At 39.9% G+C, this 26,046-nt stretch overlaps 1 protein-coding gene across 4 annotated transcripts in view; it reads right to left on the bottom strand.

Moving 5' to 3' along the window:
• Cop1 (COP1, E3 ubiquitin ligase) overlaps positions 1-24,165 on the bottom strand; it is a 141,226-nt gene extending 117,061 nt beyond the window's left edge. For all 4 annotated transcript variants that reach the window (XM_063272480.1, XM_063272482.1, XM_063272481.1 and 1 more), the window contains exons 1-3: positions 14,414-24,165; positions 6,102-6,161; positions 1,066-1,163 (exon numbers count right to left, since the gene is read on the bottom strand). In XM_063272480.1, coding sequence (XP_063128550.1) covers positions 1,066-1,163; positions 6,102-6,161; positions 14,414-14,826 — 571 coding nt within the window. In that variant the 5' untranslated portion in view covers positions 14,827-24,165. The remainder of the gene's footprint in view (positions 1-1,065; positions 1,164-6,101; positions 6,162-14,413) is intronic.
• Positions 24,166-26,046: the final 1,881 nt, after the last annotated feature.

The raw sequence follows: 26,046 nt of genomic DNA, 5'->3' as shown, positions 1-26,046 counted from the left end.
CCAGACACCACTGGGTTCTTACAGAGGCTTCATTAAGTTGCAGGGACTGATTAAATAATGGTATCGGTCATTAGCTCACCCTTCAGTTCTCTCTTCTCCCCTTTTATCAAAGTTACAAACCTCTACCAGAGTAGTTAGTGTCCTGAGCAGCCTAGAAGCTCCCAGGCTCAGACACCTCATTTACTTGTTTATCACTGGAAGGGCATTCTACTTGGAACCTGTCACCATCATAAATTATTTATATATTTTATTGCCATATAAAATTAGTCTTAGTATTTCTGTTGTGCTTTAAATCTCATTGTTCCTTAATCTGTACTGAAGTTGGGTCTGTAATTTTAAGACATTCAGCGTATAAAACTAATACCTTATTTTGAGATAACTTACTTTTGACCACCAACTGGATCTTTTGTGTTAGCTTCTCCAGTACTGGGTATGAGCACAGGCCACCACATTCAATTTAAAACGTTAACTGTTACATTTACACCAGCACCTGACTAAATTAGTTCCAAGTTTCTACCATTTATACTTAAAGTTATACTCCAGTTCTTCCATTTCCAATATTAAAATCTGTGTTTATACCTTCCCTCTTCCTCCTGGAGCCTTTCCAGTACATATACTCCACACCTGCCTCATGCAGGGATCTCTCTACTCCATCTTCTCCTCCTCCTATCAGAAACGCTGACCGGGCAAGCACATGTTCCCCCTCCCCATCAAACACGTCCTTCGTTACTTCTCACTGTTACATTGTCAGCAGAAACACAGAAACATGTAATACTACAGAGACATAAACTTTGCCTAAACCTCTGACGACTCCTCGAAACCTTACATTCTGTCCAAACGTGTACAAAATTCTAATGACATGTTGGGTTTGCTTTTATTGAACTGAAATATAACTGAAATGGCATTAACCATGTATAGAATCTATGCCATAGCCCAAGAAGATGAAAACACCCTGGTGAGTGACAGACAGAAACCTGCTTCCTTCTGAATGGGATTTCTGAATAAGCCATTGTTAGCATGTATTTTTGTGGAAAGAGTATAATAAAAATAATTTCAAAGACTCACCCAAGAAATTAGGATAGAGATGGTCGATATTGTCCACAACATAATTACACTTGGGACATCTATTATTGTCCTCCAAACTCTGATGAATACACTTGTAGCTATTAGCATGGAGGGAAAAAACACAAACTTAATTAAAATGACAAATCAACAAACCTGTTATAAAATACTATCTATTACTGTTCTTTCAACATAACTAATATAACATTTATTTCCACTTTTATCTTTGTAAAACAAACAAAATACATAAAGCACTTCTGACTGAACAATTTATAAAGTTGTACATGTAATATAAAATGTGAATGGGAACTAAGTTTTAGGTTATGTAATTTATATTATACACTAGGAAAGCAAACTACTTGTATTCTTAGAGTACTGATATCGTTAGATCACACACAGAATTCAAACAAGCTAAAAGATAATATTCTATCTAGATACTCAAGCAAACACAAAAATCTAGTCGAGCATAAAAAGCCATCCTCATTAGTAACTAAAAAGAGATTCAAAATTATGTGCTAATGTTTACTAAGAATAGAAAATTAAAAGAAAATAGTATTAAACTCCAAAGATATAATCTTATATAGCTGAAGGAAATGCAACCAGTGCTATTTTCATAAAAGGTAAATGCAGGAAAAACATTAAGTTCTTATATTCCCTTTAATATGGCAACTTTTATTTATAGAGATATAGCGTCAGGAATCACATATGCTGTCCAATGCAGAGTCAGCTAACCATCATAATAGCCATCTATCAGAGAAGCAGCCTAAATTACACATACAAACTGACCAAATCTGCAATAATCAATTCAATTCAATGGTATACTGGCAATAAAAATCACATTTTACATGTGTATATATCATATATTATTTATGTATAAATCATTATAAATTATACATTTATAAATTATTTCATATATATTTCAGGAAATGTCCTTTCTTATATTTTTGTGGTATACCACTTTTTTTTCCTTTGCATGTCTATTTATTTACCGATATGTCCACTAATTTAGTGAGTCAGTCCTTAATTAATCACTTATAAAATCCTACTTTCTGCTCCCTACTTATTTGTCTATCCTTTAATACATATCCAATACTTTAATCCAATTCTTTAATTAAATCAGTTCCTACTTATCAATATATTTTTACATATATATACACATACAATATATTTATATATTTGCATATACATATTTATATATATTGGTGTACCACTTTTTAAAAATTGCTTATTTCATCAGTACTATATGTGTGTGATCGCAGGAGGCCTATGCCATGGATCAAAGGACAACTTTGTGAAGTAAGTTCTTTCCTTCCATCTTTATATGGCTTCTAGAGATCAAACTCAAGTTGATAGATCTGATTAGCAAGCTTCTTTACAATGATAGACCTTTTATAACTAACTGTATGTTACCTTGTCTAAATAAATAAATAAATAAATGCTCATATACATACTCTTAACTATTGTTCAACCTTATCAGAAAAATATCAAATTGACATGGAAAAAAAATCATCGTCTCATTAATATATATGTACATTTTAAATAAGCTAAAAACACATTTACAGTGTTAATTAACATTATTTCTGTCTGTGAGACATTTCGTTTTTTTTAACTTGTTTCTATAGTTAATGTACATTACTCTGACAATCAGAAAAAAAGTAATTTCTAAGAAATTAGAAAGGTACTTATAAGAATCATTTCTAAAAAGAAAACCTACCTTTTCTTCCTCCCAGGTTATTATGCATTTACCTCAGCCTTATAAACTGATGCTGGTTTTTACCTTGCTACCCTCCTTCCATTAGGTTTTACTCTCCTACTTCTCTACTACTTTCACTTCACATTTGTTACTTCAAGACAAGCGAGAGCAGGAACTCTGGTCTTTGGCAGAACACAGGGACCTAAAGTTAGAGTAATTGTCTGTCCATAATGAATCCCAGACTCCAGTATCTACTGAACAAATGATGTGAACAGTGCTGCAGAAAAACTATCATCACTCCTGCAACAACAGCAAGACTGTGATTACCATATTACCACAAGAGAGGCCCCAAATCTGACTAGACACTTCCTACATAGAAATATCAATATAGAAAATGACATTAAACATTTTCATTTTTACTATAAAAACCCATGATGAGATATACAAATAATAGATGAAGAATTCGATGTAGAAAAAGTCTTAGAAAAAGAGGAAGTGGATGATTATTATCAGGAAATAAACATGAGTTTGGCGTTTACCAATAAATTAAATAAAACCAGTTATGAAGGAGGAACCTAGGTGGATATACAGATGAGAGGGGTTGACAGATAAAAGAATATTTTACATGTTAACGAAAAGCTTGTAACTGGTTGAAGCACTAAAATAATAAGTACATTTTTGAATGGTCAGTCACAAAAGAACATCTTTAATCCCTCCCCCTCCAAATTTAGGAAACACCAAAGAAGAGAACAGAAATGGGAAAGAATACTGTGAAATGCTGTATTTTAGACATGACTTAACTTTTGTACAGTAGCAGTGACTTCCTACACAAACCTTCAAAAGACTGGGCCCACTAATAAACCATCACAAATGGGGGAGGGACTCATAAGTTGATAACTTTTTTCCAGGACCTATAGCAATTACTGGTTGCCAGGGTGTAAGGCACAGATCATGTTCCTGTGTGGCAGCCTCTGGTAAGCAGCCCTTGTTCAAGTAAGTAACTGCCTGCTCATGTTCACATAGTCATTCCTTATTAGATGCAGTGGGACCACAAAACAAACAAACGAACACACAGACATGAGTCTGGGGAAAAGACTAGAAGGAATGCAGGGGGTTGGTAGGGACAGGAGGGAGATAAAAAAAAGAGTGTTATCATAATACATACATGTATGAAATTTTCAAATAACCAAAGTAATAAAAAGAGAAAAACAAAACATGAGAGTAGGAGGGGGACTCTTTGGTAGAAGAGATATGGTGAAAGCAATGGAAGTAAGAGTGGACAATGGGAAGGGTATTATGACTAAAGGATGTTATATATGAATGAATTATGAAAGAATAAATAAGATTTCAAATGGAAAAAAAAAGATGGCAAAAGAATTCTGAAAAGATATAATTATCCCAATAGTGAAAATATCTAACAATATTGTTCTACACAATAAAAGCTGCTTTTCTAAGCCAAGAATATATAATGCTATAATTTTATTTTAATGGAGAACATTGCTAATACAAATTTAAGTATGCTGGTTTAGTCCAAACCTAACTAACTCTGAATCAGATTACAGATCATGGGCTTCACCCACTGGTAACTAAGAGATATCTACCTATCAAATGGCTACCATTTTAAACATAAAATTACAGGCACAACTTCTAATATGGACTAAAGAAATATTAAGGTTAATCTTACATGCTCATAAAATCTGTAAGTAATTGATGAAGATCCCTGATCTCAAGTAGAATTTGCTACTTCCAATAGGAAAACATAAACAAGTAAATGAGGTGTCTGAGCCTGGGAGCTTCTAGGCTGCTCAGGACACTAACTACTCTGGTAGAGGTTTGTAACTTTGATAAAAGGGGAGAAGAGAGAACTGAAGGGTGAGCTAATGACCGATACCATTATTTAATCAGTCCCTGCAACTTAATGAAGCCTCTGTAAGAACCCAGTGGTGTCTGGAGCAGAGACGTGCATGTTGCTGAACCTGTGGAGGTGCTAGGAGAGAGCATGGCTTGCGTGCCTGGAGAGTCGGCAGCTTGTGTCCTTCCTGCACATCCTGTCCTGTTGTTCATCTACACTGCTGCTTTACTTCTGGCCTTTAAGGTTGTGGTAAATCAGCAACATAAAACAACAACCAAAGGGAGATAAATACCAGGAACTGAAAGCAGAGTTCTGCAGAAGTATTTCTATATGTATACCATGGTGTGAACGAGAGTTCACCACACAGGCTCATATTTCTGGCACTGTTTGGGGAGGCTGTGAACCTTTTGAGAGGTCCGTCCTTGTCAGATAAGTTTATTAATGGTGGATCGCTTTTAGTGTTTACATTCTTCCTCCACTTGCTGTTTTCTCTCTCTGCTTTGAATATGCATGTGAAGATGTGTGCTCCCGGGTCCCTTATCTTCCCACCATGCCTGCTGCTTGCTGCCATGCCTCACTGCCACAATGTACTTCCATACTGCTGGACTGGGAAACGCAGACTTTTCTTTCTAAAGTTGTTTCTGGTCATGATGTTTTATTCCAGCAACAGGAAAAGTAATTAAAAACACATTCATGGCAGCATTATTCATAGGAGCCAGGAGGTTGAATCAACCTAATCTTCATAGATGGCTGAATAAATAAACAAAATGTCACCTGAACTTATAGCAGAACTCAATTCAAACTTAAAAAAGAGAACAGTGTCATAATGGAGGACAGAAAAATGCAAAGGACATTATGTGAAATAAGTCCCTCACAGGAAGACACATATGATCTAAGTACACAGAAGGAGGTTATCTAGACTGACAAATCTGTACAAACAGAAAGGAGACTAGGGACTTTAGGGACTGCAGAGATGGAAAGTGAAGCACTGTCTTTACAGGTACAGCTTCAGTTCTGCCAAAAGAACTGCCCAACAAATAAACACAGAACCACACAACTACAGACATCAAGATGGGCAAGATTGTAAATTCTGTATTAATTTACAATTTGAATTTTTAAGTACATCAATATAACCAATATAATCTAAGGATTCAAGACAGTAAGGCCTTTTTCATCTGCTCCATTTTTTCCTGTTTTCTGGGTCCTCCCACCTTATTCCCAAGTGACTAACTGGTATCTCAGGTTTAAGGACTGATTGATTACCCACCTTGATTTTCTAAAACACCAAAGTTTCCACAAACAGGTAATAAACACAGATTTTTAAACATATCTTAACAGCCTATGGTGCACTGGAGTATTTCACAGAAGTCCTGTACCAAACACATTTTGTATCATGAACCTATAAAGACCTATCAGTCAAAGAAACAATATAAAATTAGTTTAAATAGTGTACTTATGGTTGCTTGCAGTTATACTGAATGAAAAGGGTCTTACCAAAAGCTGTGGCCACATTTTGTCATGTATGCCTCTTCAATCATATCAAAGCAGATGGGGCTACAAGAAAGATAGAGAGAGATCAATAAAATGTTCATTAAGGCAGAATGTTACACATTGGGAAGGGCTTGTAATAAAGTCAATCAAACCAAATTTAGTATATAGCTAAGAGTTAAGAATTCTAACCTTAACAAATTCACAGGATTATGTATTAAAGTACCATGCTTAAGCTGACCCAAAGAGCAATGAATTTTGAAATAAGTGCAATGAGTAATCTTACATTATTCAAATATTTTATCCATCCCATAATATTTATGGTGAAACCTTGTTTACAGAGGCCTCAAAAAGTTCTACTCAGTATTCCTATGTTCAGAATCACTAGACCAGCTAACCCAAGTGTTCTTTTCTTGAGACTAAGAGACAGCCTAGACTCCATCGCCAACCTGAGGAGGGGAAGAGGGAGGGAGGGAAGAGCCCTTGTCCTATACCAAAGAAAACTTAATCTTTGAGCGATGAATTTAGAAATGTAGTTTCAATAATGCTTCTAGATGTCAGTATAAGCTAATATATAAAATAGACCAAACAGTATGTATGTTATATATCAAGTTGTTTAATCCTTTCTACAACACAGTAAGAGAGGTATCAGTTGTACTGCTCTTTCCTCCAACTTGAAACCTTCCCTCACGGGGTGCAGGGGAGAGGAAGCCATAAAACTCAAGACACTAAGGAACCACGCAAAGCCTAACAAGCTCAGAACACAAAATTCACAAGGCCCTTCAAGCAGTGACTTCTAAAGCAAGTTAACAACTGTGGGCAAGAGAAGACTTTCTACAGTAGAGCCGCACATAGCGTACAGCCTGAGGACACACCCGCCCCAGCTGGGTTGGACTTTTGGTGATTCAGCTGCCTTTAAGTCACCCATACTACAACCAAAACCCCCAAAATTCATCAGTTCACTGAGCTAGACTTGCATGGAACCGTTTCTTTAGTCTGCCACTGCTTTCCTGTCTAGGATAAACAAACATTTGTGTTCCTCCAGGAAAAGTCACACAGCAGGACCTAAACCTAGACCCATTTTATAAATGAGGAAACTGAGACATGGAGTTGTAAAAGCCATATGGGTAGGATATAACAAGGCTACAATCACACAGAAATAATAAATGCCTGAGGTAACAGATATATCATATTATCCTGATCAAATCATTACATATTACACACATGTACTAAAAACCTGTACTCTAAATATGAAAATAACTATGTGTCAACTAAAATAGGAAATACAGGGCTTTGGGGTGGGCTCAGTGGCAAAGCATTTGCTTTACAAGAGAAGCTGAGAAATCCAGATCATATATAAATGTGTGTGATCTGTAGTCCAGAGCCAAGGAGGCAGACACAGGACTCCTGGGGTTCTCTTGATGACTGGTCTAGTCTAATTGTTGAGCTCCCAGCCAATGAGACGGATTCAAATAAGGTGAACAACAATCATAATAAAGATGACACCGAAAGTAGTCCTTTGACACACTGTCAAGCATGCAAGCATGCAAACACCGCATACACCACACACACACACACACACACACACACACACACACTCCCTTCATAGTAGTCCTTGTGGAAAATATTTTTTCAACTGTTATCATCTTTTATGTGTACATGTGCCCACCCACATTGGTTTTGGATGTGGCCTTATACACACTAGGCACTCACATAATTCATGTCCCCAGCCAAAATAGAATTTTATTGTATTTCTCTCTTTATACAAATTTTGTCTTACAACATTCATGTGAACTATACATAATAAACCAGGGCTCTTACACATGCTTATATTTTAGTATATAACTTTACTGATTTCACTTTTTCTAGGTAGTGTGTAGTATATGCATGCATGCATATGTGCACATGAATATAGAATACATGGTGGTGTTCGTCTATGTGTGTGAGTGTGGAGGTGAGAAGTGAATGTAGATGCCTTCCTTCCTCAACAACTTCACCTTTTTCAGGTGGGGGAGAGTCAGACAGCAGGTCTCTCACTGAACTTTTGAGTACACTGTTTCTGCTACACAGACAGGTTAGTGAACCTCCAAATTCATGCCTCCAGCCTTCAGTCCTTAGAGTTACACTGGTGTGGACATTGCCAAGTTCAACTTTTTATGAGGATCCCAATTTGGGTCCTTGTACATTTGTAGCAAGCACTTCACTGACTGACCTATTCCCCACACTGAATGAACCCCCCCCCCCCCCAAGGGAATGTAAGAGAGGGAAAATGACAGGGTCTTTATGTAGTCCATGCTAGCCTGGGAGTCAATATGGAATTTCAGAGATGCCTGCCCCCACCTCCCAAATGCTGGGATTAAAAGAAATGCACCCAGCTAAAATGCACTTGACCTATCTATGTGTGTAGCTGCTGTGCAGGTGGAGGTGGAGGTGGAGGACTTCAGAGGCTGGCTCTCTCAGATTATCAGGCTTGTGCAGCAATTGTTTTCATTTACTGTACCATTTCACAGGCTCAACTTTGTCACTGATAGCCACATTTTTTCACACAATAATACCCTGTACTTTAGTGATGGCAAATTTATTACCAAGAATCCACAATAGAACCAAACTGTCACTAAGATCTTTAAACTTAGCTATGTATCCTATAACTCACTTCAACTGTGAAAATTTTACTGAACATGTCTAATTTTCTACATCTCAGAATCATCTGTCCCTCATTCTAACAATTAGGTCATAAAGAATGAAACAATTATTTCAAAATTATCTCAGGGAGATTTTCTTTCATTCTGCCAAAACCTATATTCATGCCTGGAGGCAGATTATCTCTTATGTATACAAACTTGAATGAATGAGAGCTGTATGCAACCATGAAGAGCACTGTTACGGTACCAACAACCACAGCATATAAACCAATGCTTTAAAATGTTAAAGGATGGGTTGGGGATTTAGCTCAGTGGTAGAGCGCTTGCCTAGCAAGCGCAAGGCCCTGGGTTCGGTCCCCAGCTCCGGAAAAAAGAAAAAAAAAATGTTAAAGGATGAAGTAAGTGACAGAGAGTTAAATTTATACTCAGAAATATAATGAAATATAGTTCATTTGCACTTGAGGTCAACATCTAACTGAGAACTTTCCTTTGACCACATTATTCAGAAAAACTGGAGGGAAATACCTTTTTGAAAACTAACATCCTTGAAGGAAGGGAAACACATGAACATATTCTCATTTTTTTGGACCAAGTTTATCGTGGACTCACTCTTCCATCTGAAGGCATTTTGTAGGCAGTCACAGGACAAGCAGAGCACAAAAACTCACTGAGCAGTTGAGGAAGCACAAAAGGGATACAGACTGTTTAGGGAAGACGATGACAAGGAGTGCTGACTCTGGAACAGCCATATCAGTTTTCCTCCTTTGTGACTGTACCCCTGTAGTGGCTGGTTTTGTGTGTCAACTTGACACAAGTTGGAGTTATCACAGAGAAAGGAGCCTCAGTTGAGGAAATGCCCCCATGAGACTCAGCTGTAAGGCATTTTCTCAACTAGTGATCAAGGGGGAAGGATCCAGCCGATTGTGGGTGGTGCCGTCCCTGGGCTGGTAGTCTTGGGTTCTATGAGAGAGCAAGCTGAGCAAGCAAGGGGAAACAAGCCAGTAAGTAACATCCTTCCATGGCCTCTGCATCAGCTCCTGCTTCCTGACCTGTGTGAGTTCCAGTCCTGACTTCCTTTGGTGATGAAAGCAAGGTGGAAAACTGAACCCTCTCCTCCCCAACTTGCTTCTTGGTAGTGATGTTTTGTGCGGGAATAGAAACCCTGCCTAAGACAACCCCCAATCCAACCCCACAAGATCAGGGATAAATGATGAAGAGCTACTGTTCAAACCCAAGACATCCAACAGAGTTCTGTAAAGGGTTCATAGATGAAGAGCCTATAAGGCTCTAGTTCTTGAAACCAAACCTTGCCTTCAATGTGCTCCTTAATTTTAATTAAAAATAAAAAAGAATCAGAAGGGCTGCAGAGATGGCTCAGTGGTTAAGAGCATTGACTGTTCTTCCAAAGGTTCTGAGTTCAATTCCTAGCAACCACACGATAACTAATAACCATCTGTAATGGGATCTGATGCCCTCTTCTGGTGTGTCTGAAAGCAGACAGTATACTCACATACATAAAATAAATGAATCTATCTTAAAAAAGAATCAGAAAGAACAAAGAGGTCTTAAGTTAACAATGTCTCTCTCTCTCTCTCTCTCTCTCTCTCTCTCACACACACACACACACACACACACACACACACACACACACACACACATGTATCTGCATGCATGCTAGAGATTGAACCTAGGACCTCACTCACCCAAATGAAAATATAACCTATGAGCAGGAGGAAAGTTGATAGGTTGATTACAAAGGAATGTCTTACTAAAATTGCCAGCAGCAAATTACCACTGCACATCAAGGCCACTACAAGCTTGCATTCCACTCAGATAAAGGCTGGTCCTTGTCTATGCCACTACAGGAAATATTCGTAACACACTTCAAGATGAGCCAGAGATAAGCAAAGTTAGTGAGTTTACTAAATAATTGATTAGGAATTTCCATACAGGAAAGGACAATATACAATCACACAACATGGTGCAGGCATCTCCAGAGAGTTCGGCCTGGGTGTGCCATCATAGCACCTGTATATATGACCCTATGGCTTTCCAAGTCACATTCTTCAAAGGATGTATTTTGTAAGTTTTAAAGGTTAGGTATGACTTAAAATTAAGAAAAAAAAGTATGAACTAGTTTACATTTTTCCTATTCTAAAAAATCCTCTTTTGGATGAGAACTGATATGGTAAAATACAAGGTCCTAAGTAAATGAAGTTCATTTATTGTTTTTAACATCCTTGCTTGAGATGTCTCTAGGAAAACACTATCTCTGTAGGCAATTTGACATTATAAATTGTTAAAGTTTCTTGTCTCATGTTCGGCAAGAAAGGCATACTAGATTCCAGGGTGGACAGGGCTTCTCATGTGACCTTAACTTTCCTGCCTTTCTGTCCTGTGAAAATTACCCACAACTTAATACTGTTATTTGTAAGAAATATAAGACTACAAGCATAAATATCTAAAATATCAATCAACCCAACAAATAAACGACCCTACAATTAAACGGAAACCTATTTTTAAACACGATAAAGCTAAGAGTGTTCCTGAAATTAGGTATGGGCTTTACTTAACTGTTCTCCAGTCCTTATCTACTACCTGCCACTCCACAATTTGTCTCAGATTAAGGGCAGCAAGGGAACAAGTGGCTAAGGAGAAAAATATGAGTGAACAACCCCTTACCTCCAATCAAGTCCATTTAAGAACCACTATGTAATATGCTGGAACTCACAGAGCTCAAGTTTTCTAACCATAAAGCTTTCTAAACACATAAAGGGAAGTGCTAAACTGAGACTGTAAATCTGATTTCTCATTTTATCCTTTAGCTATTTCCTACCTGAAATAGTGAAAATCGTTACACTGATGCTATACTAAATAACACCACTTTTTACAACTACTCTAAGGACAAAATAAGATGTGAAAGATAAACATATTTAAGGTGTTATCAATGAATACAGAACATTATTTAAACATAAACCTCATTTAGATATAAAGGACTACAGTAATTTGAATTGGCTCATAGTCTAACACTGAAGTACTGAAAAGACAAAAGCACCCACAGGCCAATTAGGAATAAAAAGGATTGTTAAAACATTGCCCAATACATATCCCACTCCAAGTGTTTGATCAAAATTAAACCTAGTTTAAGGAAAAATGCACTCACTGGTTAATTCTTCTGAATAGACATTCTCGCCAGAAAGAGAAATGATGAACTGAGATTCTTACACAGTGAAATATTCAGAATTCTAGCTACAAATATTCATTGGATGTTTTCTTAATAGAATATAGAACACTTATACAATATAGTATAAGAGATTAATTCCTTATTTTTATTTTGTGTATATGAGTGCTTTGCCTACAAGTACGTCTGGGTACAACTTGTGTACCTGGTGCCTGTGGAATCTGGAAGAGGGATTCAATCCCCTGGAAATGGAGTTACAAACAGTTGTTAGCTGCCATATGGGTGCTGGGAATTAAACCCATCTTCCGAAAGAGCAACAAGTGCTCCCTCCTAGCCACTGAAGTCTTCTCACAAGCCCCTAGCCATAATTTATTTACTTTAAATGAGGTGATGAATTAATAATTTAGTCTTACTCCTAAACTAGTTATAAATACTAACAGTTAAAACCTGTCAACCACAAGTTAGAACCACATGGAAAGAGTTTCAACCAAGGAACTGTCTAGATCAGGTGGGCCTTTGGTATATCTGTAGGGGGTTGTCTTGGTTGTTAACTGAAGTAAGAAGACCCAGGCCATTGTGAGCAGTACCAACAACAGGCTATGGAGCCCCGACTGTACAGGAGTAGAGAAAGACAGTTGAGTCACAGGCAGGCAAGCAGGCAGGCAGCACGTAACACTCCTCTCTCTGCTTGACTGTGGATATGACTCTTTTAGCTCCTGCATTGATCTCTCCACAATAATGAAATGTAACAGAAACTTCCAGCCAAATAAAACTTCTTCTTTACTAAGTTGCTTGCAGTTAAAGTATTAGTCACAGAAACAGAAATGAAAATAAGACATGCCTAATGAAACCAAATGCCAACTGTACCTCATTCACCTCCAGTAATGTGGGCTACACCATAGACTGTATTACTCTCAGACAGATGGTTCAACAGTGTCTAAGTTATCTGTTTACTAACTGAATAATACTGATTTCTCACACCTTTATACTATTTAAATTATCTTAGGATGCTGGCATCTTTGCTTGAACGGCAAATAATGGCTAAAAAGTAAACTCCGAAAGCAGCTTTACTAGCTTCTACCTTATCATGTGACACTACTGACTGGACAGGAATGCAAACGCCTCACCCAGGCGGTGGTGACACACACCTTTAATCCTAGCACTGGGAGGAAGAGACAGGTGGATCTTTGAGTTCAAGACCAATCTGGTCTATAGAGCTAGTTCCAGGACAGCCAGAGCTACACACAGAAACCCTGTCTCAAAAGAAAAACAAACAAAAAGGACCACTTAGACTCGACCATAAACTACTTAAATTACAAATAGCCACAGCCATACTTCTATTTCAACACACCCAAATGTTACTTCTGAATCTAAACAAAAGCAGAAATACAAATTGTATTGAACAAGAAAGTGTAGCCAATACCTTTCTCATTGGTTACAATCTCTAATCTTATCTTTAAATAGCACCATCTAAGACCATCTCCCACTGTGATGTGAACCAACTTCCTCAAGAATGACTGTGTAAGCCAACTTCCTACATCGTTACTATTAAGTCAATCAACAAGTTCCTTCTCAGGAAAGACCCAGAATTCTACCAGTTTTTGAGAAAAAAAAAAATCTTAATTAGACTCTAGTAACCCTACGACTAGTATCAAAACCCAATTAAAATTCAAAACATTCAAGACAATCAGATTCATCTTTTGCTTAAATTCCCTCTTAGATGTCAAATGACTGAATTCTACTGTGTCATTCAGGATGCCAGCTGTGAAGCAATGACTATAAAGGCGTTTCTCAAGTCAGAAGTTCCAGTATATACACAGCGCTGCGATAGTACCATACAACCCAGAAAACACTAAAAAACGTGTTCCCCCTTTTCCAACTTTTGAAACCTAGAACAGGTCATGAGCAAACTTTGACAACAAAATTGTGAACAGTAGAATTTTAAGTGTCCTATCCATTCAAATGGGAGACATTTACACATTCCTACACTGGATGTGCAAAGAAAACTCTGTAAAGCATCATCAATCCATGTTTCGAGTACTATCTACTTTTTTACAATACAGTGTTGACCAGCAATTCCACGCCTCAGAATCTCAGGCACTAGTAGTCGACCTCCGAAAATCGAATTTCAAGAACTACTCCAGACTGATAACTTCGTCCACTAGATGGCCAAAAACCAGTCGGGATGTAACCTCCTAGCCTGAATACCTCCTAATAACCACTTACTGGACCTCCACCTCTATCCCTTAGCACACTCCCTTAAACACCTTCAGTTCCTCAACACCGTCACCTACCTCTGTGCAACACCATTTCACTATTTTGCCTAAGGATCCCAGTCCATCTCCACCTCCCAACCAGGAACCTTAACTCTGCAAACACTCAACTCTCTAGGCTCGAATCCCAGCACCTCCAACGGGCCTCCCTACACTGGACCCCGCCAGATTCAGCAGCAGAAACTCGTGATCAAGCATGCAGGGGCTGCTATTCAAACCCACCAGACGAAGTCGTTGCTTTTGTCCTCGTAGGAGTTGAGGAGCCCGTTGCAAAGCGGGGCGATCAGAGGTCGCTTCCTACTGCTGCTGCCGAGGCTGGAGCTGCTCCCTCCAACGCCGGCGCTGGGCCTGGCAGCGCAGCTGAGCCGGGACAGGCCCGCGGACACTGCCCCGCCGGCGCTCGCGCTGCCAGACACCGCGGCCGCCACTAGCACAGGCCGCCCCGGGCCGCCGAGGCCGCCGGAGCCCGCGGCTGGAGCTACCCCGCCGGACACCAGCGTCGCCGCCGAGGCCGCCACGGAAGGCGGCGACGGAGACGAGGATAAGGACGAGGAGGCGGAAGTCACCGAGGAGGCGGCTGAGGAGCCAGGGCTCGTCCCAGCGGAACCCGAACCGGCCTGGCGGCTACCTGACATCGTGACTCCCTCCCTCCCTTGGCCCTGTGCTCTGAGGCGAGGGCCGGGACGAACCGCGACCCTCCGCCGCCCCCGGCGCTCAGCTCCCGAGCATCCTGAGGACGCGCCGGGAGGTGGGCCGGGGGAACAATAAAGTTGAGCTTTCCACCGCCGCCCCACCGCCGCGTCCTACGCGAGGGGGCGGGGGAAACTATCACATCAGAGAAGCCATTACTGCCGTGGAAGCCGCCGGGGCAGCCAACCCGGGCGCGCCGAGGCTGCCGTGCTTGCGCTCGAGCGGCGGAAGGGGCGGAGCAGCGGAGCAGCTGCGCGCGCAGCCGCCGGCGCCGAAGTGTGCGGAGAGTCCCACGGTCTTGTTCTCCGTGTGGAAAGTTGGTTTCGTTCCTGACGTAGTAGAAGGATGGCCGTTTTCATGGAGCCAAAGAGTAGAAGAGGAAGGGACGGGGATCTGGTCTAGAGAACCGGGAACGCTCAAAAAGCAACTGCTTAAGTGTGATCCGGCTGGACCAAGGCGGATTGCCCAGCTAAACTTGCGGCGGTGCGGAGCAGTGGTGCCGCGCATGCGTGTGAGCGAGCGCGCATGCGGATATGGACTGGGAAATAATAAGCTCACTTGTCTTGGTCTCCTGCGGCTTCGCGGTTCTCCCCAGTTGTGTAGCAGGAATATAATTTGTTTTCATTTAGATTTTTTTGTTTAGATTCTGAAGTCCTATTAGGAGGAGTAAGGAGCCAGGGCACTGAAAAGGGTTGTGAGCCTTGGCTTTCAAACATTTTATAGTATCAAATTATTTAATTCTTGTCCCTATTGTCACTTATCTAAATTATCCCCAACCTTTTGCAAGATCTCATTGATACTCCCTGTTTGTTGGCATAGAAGCAACAGGACTCGCCTAGTTTCATACAAAGTCCTCCCTAAGAAATGAAAACGAGTCTAAACCTCACCGGTTTGGAAAGAAACTTTTGTCAGAGCCTCTGTCTGGACAAGGAGCAGATAGAATTCAAGTTGTCTAATGTCTGCATCCGTCTGATGAGGTATCTGTTGTAGGCTCCTTTCTCCTCTGATTAGAGCTATAATACTCAAGGCTACAATCCTTTTTCCTACTGTCACTGGAACAAAGAGAGGGGCAGCCCTCTTGCAACTCTAGTGGGTACAGCCCAAAGGGGAATAAGAGATGGGCACCTTCTGGTCCTGAATAAGCATACACTTGGAGTGCATATCTAAAACTGGATTATTGTACACATTCTCAAGTCTTGGGAATTAAATTGCTGTAACTTGGGAACAGTTGTTAGGAACTCTGAACTCAGGAAATTTAAAGTGATAATCAGCCAATGAAGCATATTAAAAGTTTTAAGTCCTTTTTATTGATGGCCAGATGGCCAGTGGTCTGACTTTGAAAAGTCTCTTGGTGCTCCAGTTGAAGGGTACAGAGTTTTTAAAGCAAAACTCACCAAGACCATAATTTACATCGACTTCTGAAATGTTTATTTCTGGCAGAGCATAGTAATTATTTTAGATATAACATCAATCATCCCTTAGTTAGTTTATTTTTTTTTTTGAACTCTTGGAGTAGTAGGTCCAGGTTAGCTGGCTATTCTCGTTGGACATTGGATTAGTCTCTTCAAAGGCAAATACTGACTGGCTAACTAGTACCAGGGGAATGGAGAAGAAAACTTCTTTAAGGTCCAGGATATATAGAGCTGGTGATCTGGTGGAAGGAGAGGTAGCAAAGCATACAGATTTGGAACAGTAGGATGAGTGATTTCCACCCATTTACATCCCAGAGATCCTGGACTGTTGATCTCTGATGCAGGTCTGATCTGAGGTCCCCTGTTCATGGACAGGTAGGAAAGATGCATTCCAAGTCAAGTGGGGTAAGGATGTTAACTAACTTCTCATAGCCTTTTTGATGTGAGGAGCAATTCCCATTCTAGCTTTTTGGATCATGGGATATTGGTAGACCTTTATCCATGTGGCTGTAGCCAAGAGTCTTACCCTCTATTGGTTGGTGGGTGATGAGCTGTGAAGGGAGGGGGATTTGTCTCAGTCTGTATCTTAGGGAATAGTGTTGCAAGTCCTGGAGCAGGGACCCTGTGTCTGGATTTGTTTACACTGTGGAATCTGGAAGAGCTAGAAGATATTCTTTAGACAAAGAGGCAGTTAAGCTACATTGGTAGGGAGATGTAAGGAAATTATAGTTTCTTGAGGAGGAAAGTGATGGTAATGCCTAATTTTTCAAAGATTTCTACACCGAAAGGGAAAGGGCAACCAGGGGTCACCAGGGAGGAGTGACTCATGAATGACCCATTTCTGGCCCAAGCTGTTTGTTTGTTTATTGTTGGTTGGTTATCTAGGTGTGAGGCGATAGCCCTTAATTATGCCAGTGGCTCCCTGACTGGTAAAGGTCCCTTTACTGTCGTCTTTTTATTGGGAACCAGTTCCATTCTTCATTTTTTTTTAGGATTTCTCCCATTGGACATGAGAAGTATAAGCAACAGGGAGCTAAACTGACTGAAAAGCAACCAGCACAATAGCTGCCTGCTTGCCTGTGGCACAGTCAGCCGCCAAGGCATCTTGCATCTGCCTTTCAGTGTCCCGATTGTTGTGTCTTTTCAGCCACCTGAATAACTTGAGAGGCCTGGAGAGCCCTCTAGCTTAGCTTTTGAAGTATTTTTGTGAATGTCCAAAGCTGATTGAGTGACAAAAGCCAAATGTAATGCCCTAACACTTTCTGGAGTAGGTGGATCAAAAGTGATTGTAAGTTCTGAAACTTGGGGCTGGGGGAAGGAGAGTAATTGCTCAAAAAAACAACCCAAGAGACTTTTTGCTCTGAAGAAGCTCAACAGTCTTAAGACAAATTAGTCAAATTAGTGGGTTTTGATCTGCACCCAAGTACCAGTCATGAGATACAGATGAAAAGTGTTTAAGGACTGGGAATATGTGTACACATTGAGTTCTTAATCAGGATGCTTGGATGGGAAAGCTGCCTTAAAAGTTAAGGCCAAAAAGGCTGTCCTAGCCTCTGTCCTAATAAGTTCTTCCCTTTCATCTGAATTAAAGAGTCAGACGGAGTAGCTGACAATCACCCAGGTGTAAAGGACAGATTCCAAGAAGGGCAGTAAGGGCTTGGAGCTTATCAGAAAGAAGTGGGCCTGGGCCTTCCAGTCACAAAGCTTTGGATTCCTCTAAGTTGTTGCCCCTGCCCAGGAAGACCTGTTGCCTTCTTCAAAGGAAAAACCATAGTCAGTGAAATCACTGGTGAAAAAAAGGATCCTACCATGTGAAGCAGGCCCAAGCTGGGATTTCCAGGATTTCCAGGGAACAGCCTCAATGCAGAGCCTTAGGCAGGGGAGGCATTGGGTGACGAACCAGGATGTGTTGCCTCGTAGTGGATTGGTATAACTGAAAATTTGCCATCCTACAGAAGAAAGGAGACATTTTTTGGCAGACAAAAAGTCAAAAACCTGCTAACAACAACCTATGGAGGGAGTCACCTACTAGCAGTCCTGAGAAACTGGCAGAATTTTTAATCCATCAAGTTAAGCAGAATGAATACAGCACAGCCCGCTTCAAAGAGATGAGACACAACACCAACAGCAAAATAAAAAAAGATAACTTCCTGAGCCAAACTTTTCCTCATGCATTCATTCATTCGCACAGTCATTCACACAGTTGGGTGTCCATTCACTCAAGCAATATTGAAACCACCTCTCTCAGGAGACAGAACCAGGATACAGGATCTCCACTATTAGTCTCTTAACTTATTGTTGGAGACTGGGGAAGAATTTCCTGTTGGAATTTTCTTCCCAAGCCTGGAAGAGGGCTTCCAATATAGACACACCAGAAAGTGTCTGTCTTTCTTAATTAGAGGCTCTCTGTAGGGGTCATACCCCATAACCAGACCAGAACAGAATTCAGTATACAGACCTGAGTGTGTCTTTCTCGGGGCTTGGCTTAATAGCCAATTTACATAGTAAAAATAATGGAACACAAGTATAGGAAATGACTCCACAGATAACTCCTGGATCACAATATCATGATGCCAGAATTAGAGACACACAATGAATAATTTAATTTTTGGGTATATTGAGTGTAGGATAAGAAAACATGAAGTAGACATAACCAGGAGATAATTGAAAATGCAGTCTACGTTACAAGAGAAAGGTCAACACATGAGGGAAACTTTTTGGAAATTAGTAAAAGAATGATACATTAATCTTGAGTAGTTCTTAAGGACCTATTGCTTGATGAACTGTACTTCCTATTATTCTAATAAAATACACAGTCTGGGCTCTTAGTCACAGAGGTTTACTCATAGTTTGAGAGATTAAAATTCCAAGATGGGGTAGCTGTATCTGCCAGACCTCCAATGAATGTCAAATTGACTTTGTCACAATTTGGCCAAAGGTCCAGAAGTAAATAGTCTGATACAAAGGGGCTATCTTTTAGGGTTTTACTGCTGGGAACAGACACCAAGACCAAGGCAATTCTTATAAGAACAACATTTAATTGGGGCTGGCTTATAGGTTCAGTCTATTATCATTAGCTAGTTTGAATAGAATAAAAATCTATTTGGTGTGTTGGCTGGGAATAACCTAGAGATACTGGTCTTGTTGAGGGTATAACCTGAAAACACTGGTCTTGTTGGGGATTAACCTAGAGACTGGAACTAGGCTCGGGTTTTGTTGCGGGGCAACTTGGAAACTAATGCTAGGTACCAGCCTGTTTGTTAGTTTACCTGAGTTTAAACTTAGGTCAGGTTCGGTAAAATGGAGTCCAAACTTAAAAGATTTGGCCTCTTAGGAGGAGCTGAGAGTGCTACATCATAATCTGAAGGCTGCTAGCAGAATACTGACTTCCAGGCAGCTAGGAGGAGGGTTTTAAAGCCCAGACCCACAGTAACACACCTACTCCAACAAGGCCACACCTTCTATCAGTGCCACTCTACGGGCCAAACATATAAAAAAAAAAAATGCCAGGGGCCCAACAAACGTCTGGAGTGGTCTTGCTTTATGATAGCCTCTTGAGAGGATGGGTAGTTCTCCCTAAAAACATCATTAATCCCTCTTCAGCCACTACTTTTAATAACCTAAATGCCCTCCACTATACCCTCCCTCTTAAAGGTTCTATCACCCCAACACAAACTGGGGACCAGTCTTCTAGTGCATGTAACACTCAAACCATACTCAAGCCATACTAAGAATATTTCCTGTGCCCATGACTCTCAAACATTGGTGTAGAGAATAAACATTCATACAGTTCATTTTTAAACTATAGATTCCTAGGTTCTACCTATAGAAATTCTGACTATAGGCCTGGTGTAGTGTCTGTGAATATACTCTCCCCCAACATCCAGTTGAGTATAACGCAGGTAACTGACATTGTGAGTTAAGAGTCAGTTTGGACTACATAATGAGAATCCGTCTTCAAACAAAAAAGCAAAAAGAAATGAAAAAACACTGATTTAAAATGTAGGGAATGTAAGAGAAATAAAATAAAATAAAAAAGTGTATTCCAATGAGGAGAGGTAATATCACCCAACATGTCTTTTAGGAACAAATCATGAATACTTGGAGCCTAGCTTCAGTAAAAAGTTGCAAAAAGAAGCTGAGCAAATATGATGCAATCAATTTCCCCTTGCACTAGATAAGTACATAAAAGTACACAGTAGTTTCTGCTGCCAAGACCTGTTGGGAACATAGAAAAGAGGAAGCATGGTGCATACAAGTGAATGCATGCACCAAACACAGGGAGACAAGACAACTCAGGAAAAACAATGAACAGAATCGTTTAAATACTGAAAACAAAGCATTCTAAGCACAAATAATTAAAAGAATCCTAAAATCTTAAATGTGTTTAGCCTTCTAAACTCAGACTAATCTATAAAGCAAGGTCAAGGAGAGGGTGGCCATCAAGTGAGAGCTTCCTCACAAAAGTAAGAGAGGTTTAGAGGAGCCAGGATGTAGCTGATCAGCTCAACCCTCAGTACCAAACCCAAACAAAAGTAAACTCATAAGAATAGGGAGAATTTGTTTCATTCTCAAAATGAGATACAGAAAATTTTGTGAACCCAATAACGTAACGATACACCTAGTAGTAAGAAACCATTAAATCCAGAAGAGGAGTTATGATTCACTCAGAGAACTGTAATTTACTTGACCTACTATTTGAAAGGATTTATTTCTCTGAAAACATCCAACCCACTCTTTTCTTTGCATGAAAATTTGCCATTATCTTGGTAAAACCGTAATTATCTCTGAGAGGAGTTAGACTAACAGCACCAAAGCCCTGGCAAGTCAGTCATCACCCTTTAAAGTTAATTTTCTTTATTTAAGCACTCCTGACATGGGATGCTGCTTCCAATTTTAGCAAAGTGTTGCAAAATACATCCCAAGCCAATCAGAAGTATTGTAACAATGAAAGATGATAGGAAGAGTTGTATTAATGTGAACCGAACCTGAGAACCATTCCCAAATTAGGGAAAAAATCAACATTTACTGAAAACTTGGGTGAAGGTGTGTACATTCAATGAAGAGATTTGAAGGTTTGGTTCTATTGACCCTCATAAGCTAAATCAAAAGGAAGTGTGATAAAGTCTATAAGAACAAAGCAATTGGTAGCATCTGGTTTTCTTTAAAGATTTATTTATTTTATTTATATAATTACACTGTTGCTGTCTTCAGCCGCACCACAAGAAGGTGTTGGGTTCCATTACAGATGGTTGTGAGCCACCATGTGGTTGCTGGGAATTGAACTCAGGTCCTCTGGAAGAGCTGTCAGTGCTCTTAACTGCTGAGCCATCTCTCTAGCCTGCCATCTGATTTTTTTTAAAATTACCTTGCATTTAAGCTAAAGAAGATAATACTACTGTTCTCTTCTGCAAGCACCTGTTCTTACTTACCAGGCCAAGGTCACCTAATATGGCCAAAAGGAATTAAGTCAAATCGATTTGAGGGGCAACCACACAACTGAGGTTGGATGATTTTATTGAGAGCAATCAGACTTTTTATACTTTTATCAGAAACAGAACATAATAGAAATTACCGTGACCAGTACAACTGTAGCTGCCAGGATACAGTGATATTTGCAAGTTATACATGGTACACAAGATTTACATCTAAGAACAACTATTCCAGTCAAGCTTCCATGCTTTCTTGACTGCTAAAGGAACACATGGAGAAACACAAAGCAGCCTGAATGTTTCCCCGCCTGAGGGAGTACATCAGTCTTCCAGGAATACTCAGGAGCACATTGTACCCCTGGAGGCATAGACTCTAACCTGAAAAACCTACGATGCCTGCCTCTCAAGGCACAGAGGCCAAGCTAACTTCATGTTTCCCTGCATTCTCCTTGAATTCCAGCACCCAAACCTAACTCAGCGATCTGGGCAAACTATAAAGTTAGAATCAAGAAATGTTAAAACAGTCCATTGTCATTTGTAACTTGAGTTAAGTCACTTTCCTAAATCATGAGAGGTTTTTTTCTCCCCACTAGCCTATGTATAATTGCTGAGAATTCATACCTCCCCAGCTCCAATTCTTAACCTAATAAAGATTATTCTACACTGTTATTATACCTTAATAGAAATTACAATCAAGAAAAAACTGAATTATTACATTAAGAGGAAATGGGACTTTTTCTGGGGACAAAAAGATTGTAAACTTCCTAGAATAAATGTTATGCCTCTTTGCCCTTATCTTTATAGGTATGCATGGTCTCCTTACACTCAATATTTCCTTCTAGTTTCTCGTTTTGTTGGAGTTGGTATTTTCATGGCATGTGGTTCTGAGGATGAAACTCAAGTCATTAAGTTTGGTGGCATGTACAAGTATGAGGGTATTCTATGCCCTATCTCTGAAATAGTGACATGAGAGACCTGGTATATTTGTTAAAGGCTTTGGGCACTAAGCTGGGCAGATACTGATCTATTCTAACCTGACTGTGCTGGCCTGGTCTACTTCCCAGAATACTTTCCAGCTATGTATCCCATTAGCTGGCCTCCTTCATTTTCTTCCTCATGGCGACTCTTGACCCTCATTCTTCCACCTGAGATCCCTTCTCACTCTCCAGCCTGGAAGTCCTGCCTTCTTCTCTCCAGTTATTGGCTGATCAGCTCTTTATTAACCAATAAGAAGCTAATGGAGAACAATGCTTTAAAAAGGCTAGTCAGAAAATGCTTCATAATAATGACAACACCAAGTCAATACCAAGTCTGCACTCCATCCAGATCTCCAGGCATAGAATCAGCATGAGAATACACAGTGCATAGAAACATCCCCCAACAGTTGAAAGTGTGTTTACCCACTGATGCCTCTCTCTGTCCCTCTAAATGTTTGGTTGTTTCTGTGACCAAGTTTCATGAGGACACTCAACTGATAGCAAAAAGAGATGATGTATAAAATTAGGGGCAAAACATAGTAATCAGTAAAAGAATGAGTTTGTATGTGATGCATATAGAAGAGAAAAGGCTACAATAAACCATGTGTGCCATTGAATTCTGCAATACATTAATAATGTTAACATAGCAATAAATTATAAGCCTATATAAACAACCTGGGATTAAAAAGATTAGATATTTGAACATAAAATTATTAGTTCTGTTTATATTAGCTTAGATAAGAAATTAGCCTGGGAGCACCTTTTACCCTTAAAGGTGATATCAACTTAATAGATTCATTCTATTTGCTGCATTAACATAACAGTTCTTGTACTCTTTCTTTGCACTGGCAGATACAACAGGTGTTTCTTTTCTCCCACAAAGACTCCTCCCACATAGAGCCCTGGGCTCATTAAACCAGTTCATCAACTGCATTTGCACTTGCCAACTTGAAATAAGAAAGTAGAAACCGATACTATCTCACCTTCAGTTTGGAAAAATTAGGTCAAAGCAGTGTCCTATCGTGCAAAAACCACTCCACCCTATGTTCAGTGACTGAGCATTGCTGGCTGACAGAATCATCTGTGTTTGACTTTATCTCAACTGATACAAGAGTAAATCTTGGATTTTAATTGCTTGAGCCAGGCATTAAGATTTATGTATACCCAGCAAATACAGAGGCGAATACCAGCAGCAAACCACTGAACTGAGAATAGGACCCCTGTTGAAGGAATCAGAGAAAGAACTGGAAGAGCTTGAAGGGGCTCGAGACCCCATATGAACAAAAATGCCAAGCAACCAGAGCTTCCAGGGACTAAGCCACTACCTAAAGACTATACATGGACTGACTCTGGACTCTGACCTCATAGGTAGCAATGAATATCCTAGTAAGAGCACCAGTGGAAGGGGAAGCCCTTGGTCCTGCTAAGACTGAACCCCCAGTGAACGTGATTGTTGAGGGGAGGGCGACAATGGGGGGAGGATGGGGAGGTGAACACCCATAAAGAAGGGGAGGGGAAGGGATTAGGGGGATGTTGGCCCGTAAACCGGGAAAGGGAATAACAATCGAAATGTAAATAAGAAATACTTAAGTTAATTTTAAAAAAGTAATAAAAAAAAAGATTTATGTATACCAATTGTTCTTTGTTGTTACTAGATATAACTCTAGGTATATCTCTTACCAAGATATAACTAGATTTTGGTAAGGACTCCGAAGAAACTATAAACAAACTTCTGTGTTGAAGATCCAATTAAATATTGGCATTCAGGGCAGTGTCAGTTACTGGGTGTGGGTTGCTTTTCTGTTCTTGCCAGGATGCATCACCACAAGATTAATGTCATTAAACAATGAAGTTCTGCTTCCTATGACAATTCACCACAGCCTCACAAGACAATCATCAGAGCCTCACAAGACAAATCAAAAAAGCTAGCATGACTATACTACCCAGTAGATCTTCTGGGCAATCTGCTTCTAGATTCAATAAAGTTATTGGCTGGTTCAAGGTGATAGAATGGAGGTTCCCATTTTCTTACTAGTAGATGGTCTAAGGGATACCCTTAAGGGACCTCATGGGGTATCCTGAATTCTTTGGCTTGTATTATTCATAAACTGACAACAAAGATATTAAATATGATATTTTCCAGTGATTTAGAGAAGGAAGAGAGTGTTGACCAGGTGCAATACCTGAAGCTTTTAGGGCTATAAAACTATTCTCATTGGTACCTTCATTGTGGATACAAGGATCATGTGCCTATATCAAAACCCATTGAATTGGATGAAACAAAGAAAGAGCCCTACTGTAAGAGATATTACTTGATTATACACTGACATCTATGGAAACAAATTTCTCACCAAGTATTTTAGCTCTATCTTATTGCTATGACCAAAGACAGAAGTATTGCAGGATTTTGATCACATTGTAAACCCCGAGATTGTGTTGTTTCCTGGAAAAAAAAGCAATTTCTAGTTATGGTTTGGCTCAACCATTAGCACACACAATTACTCCCAAACAACAAAGGTTTGTAGAAGGAAGCACCCATGTTTGACAGTGATGTCTAATTGTGTGGCAAACAAAGTGATGAATCAGAAAAAGATATGACAATATAATATGTCCAACTCTCATGAGATGAGGGATGAAGAAAAGACTACTTAAGAGAGAGCAGATACAGAGAAAGAGAGAAGGAGAAAATAAGGCACTCTTACCAGGACAGTTATAGAGAGATTGGTTCAGAGAGGAAAAGAACAAGCTAAACACAGGTGAAGACAGAATGAGCCAGAGAATTAGAAGGATCTAGAGATTAGAATATATTGCCAAAGTTAGTATAATGACTGGCAGAACAATTCGGAAGAAACTGAGAAAAGTCAGGTTGAATCAGTCAGCTTGGAGAGGAGTTTGAGCCAGAGTAGGTGAGTTGAATCAGCCATCCCGAGTTCAGAAAGAACTAGAAACGGTAAGCTTATTCAGCAGTAAGTCTTAGAGGCTGAAAATATTCTAGGCCTAGATTAAATTTTTTGGGAGCTAGAAGGTCCCAGGACTAGGCCTAGGTTAGCAGACTGAGGCTGTAAGCTTCAAAGACAACAACCAACCGCATCAAGCAAATAAAATATATTTTTATACAGAAGCAGCTTAAGAGTTTATGTAAGCTCAAAGTTTGAGAGGCTGTAAGTCACTGTGGTAGAGAAAACATTGGCAATGAAAGCATGAGGCTGCTGGTGACATTGAGTCTGAAGCCGGGAAGTAGAAAGTGATGAAAGCTTATGATTAGCTTGCTTTCTCCTTACCCTTTTTTCATTCAGTCTGTGACCTGAGCTATGGTGCATCTTTCCTCTAGCTTTACCCCGTTT

This window comes from Rattus norvegicus, chromosome 13 (genome assembly GCF_036323735.1).
Source record: "Rattus norvegicus strain BN/NHsdMcwi chromosome 13, GRCr8, whole genome shotgun sequence".
Taxonomy (NCBI): Eukaryota; Metazoa; Chordata; class Mammalia; order Rodentia; family Muridae; genus Rattus; species Rattus norvegicus.
Note: the sequence above shows the minus strand (reverse complement) of the source record. Positions and strands in the feature narration are given on the sequence as shown.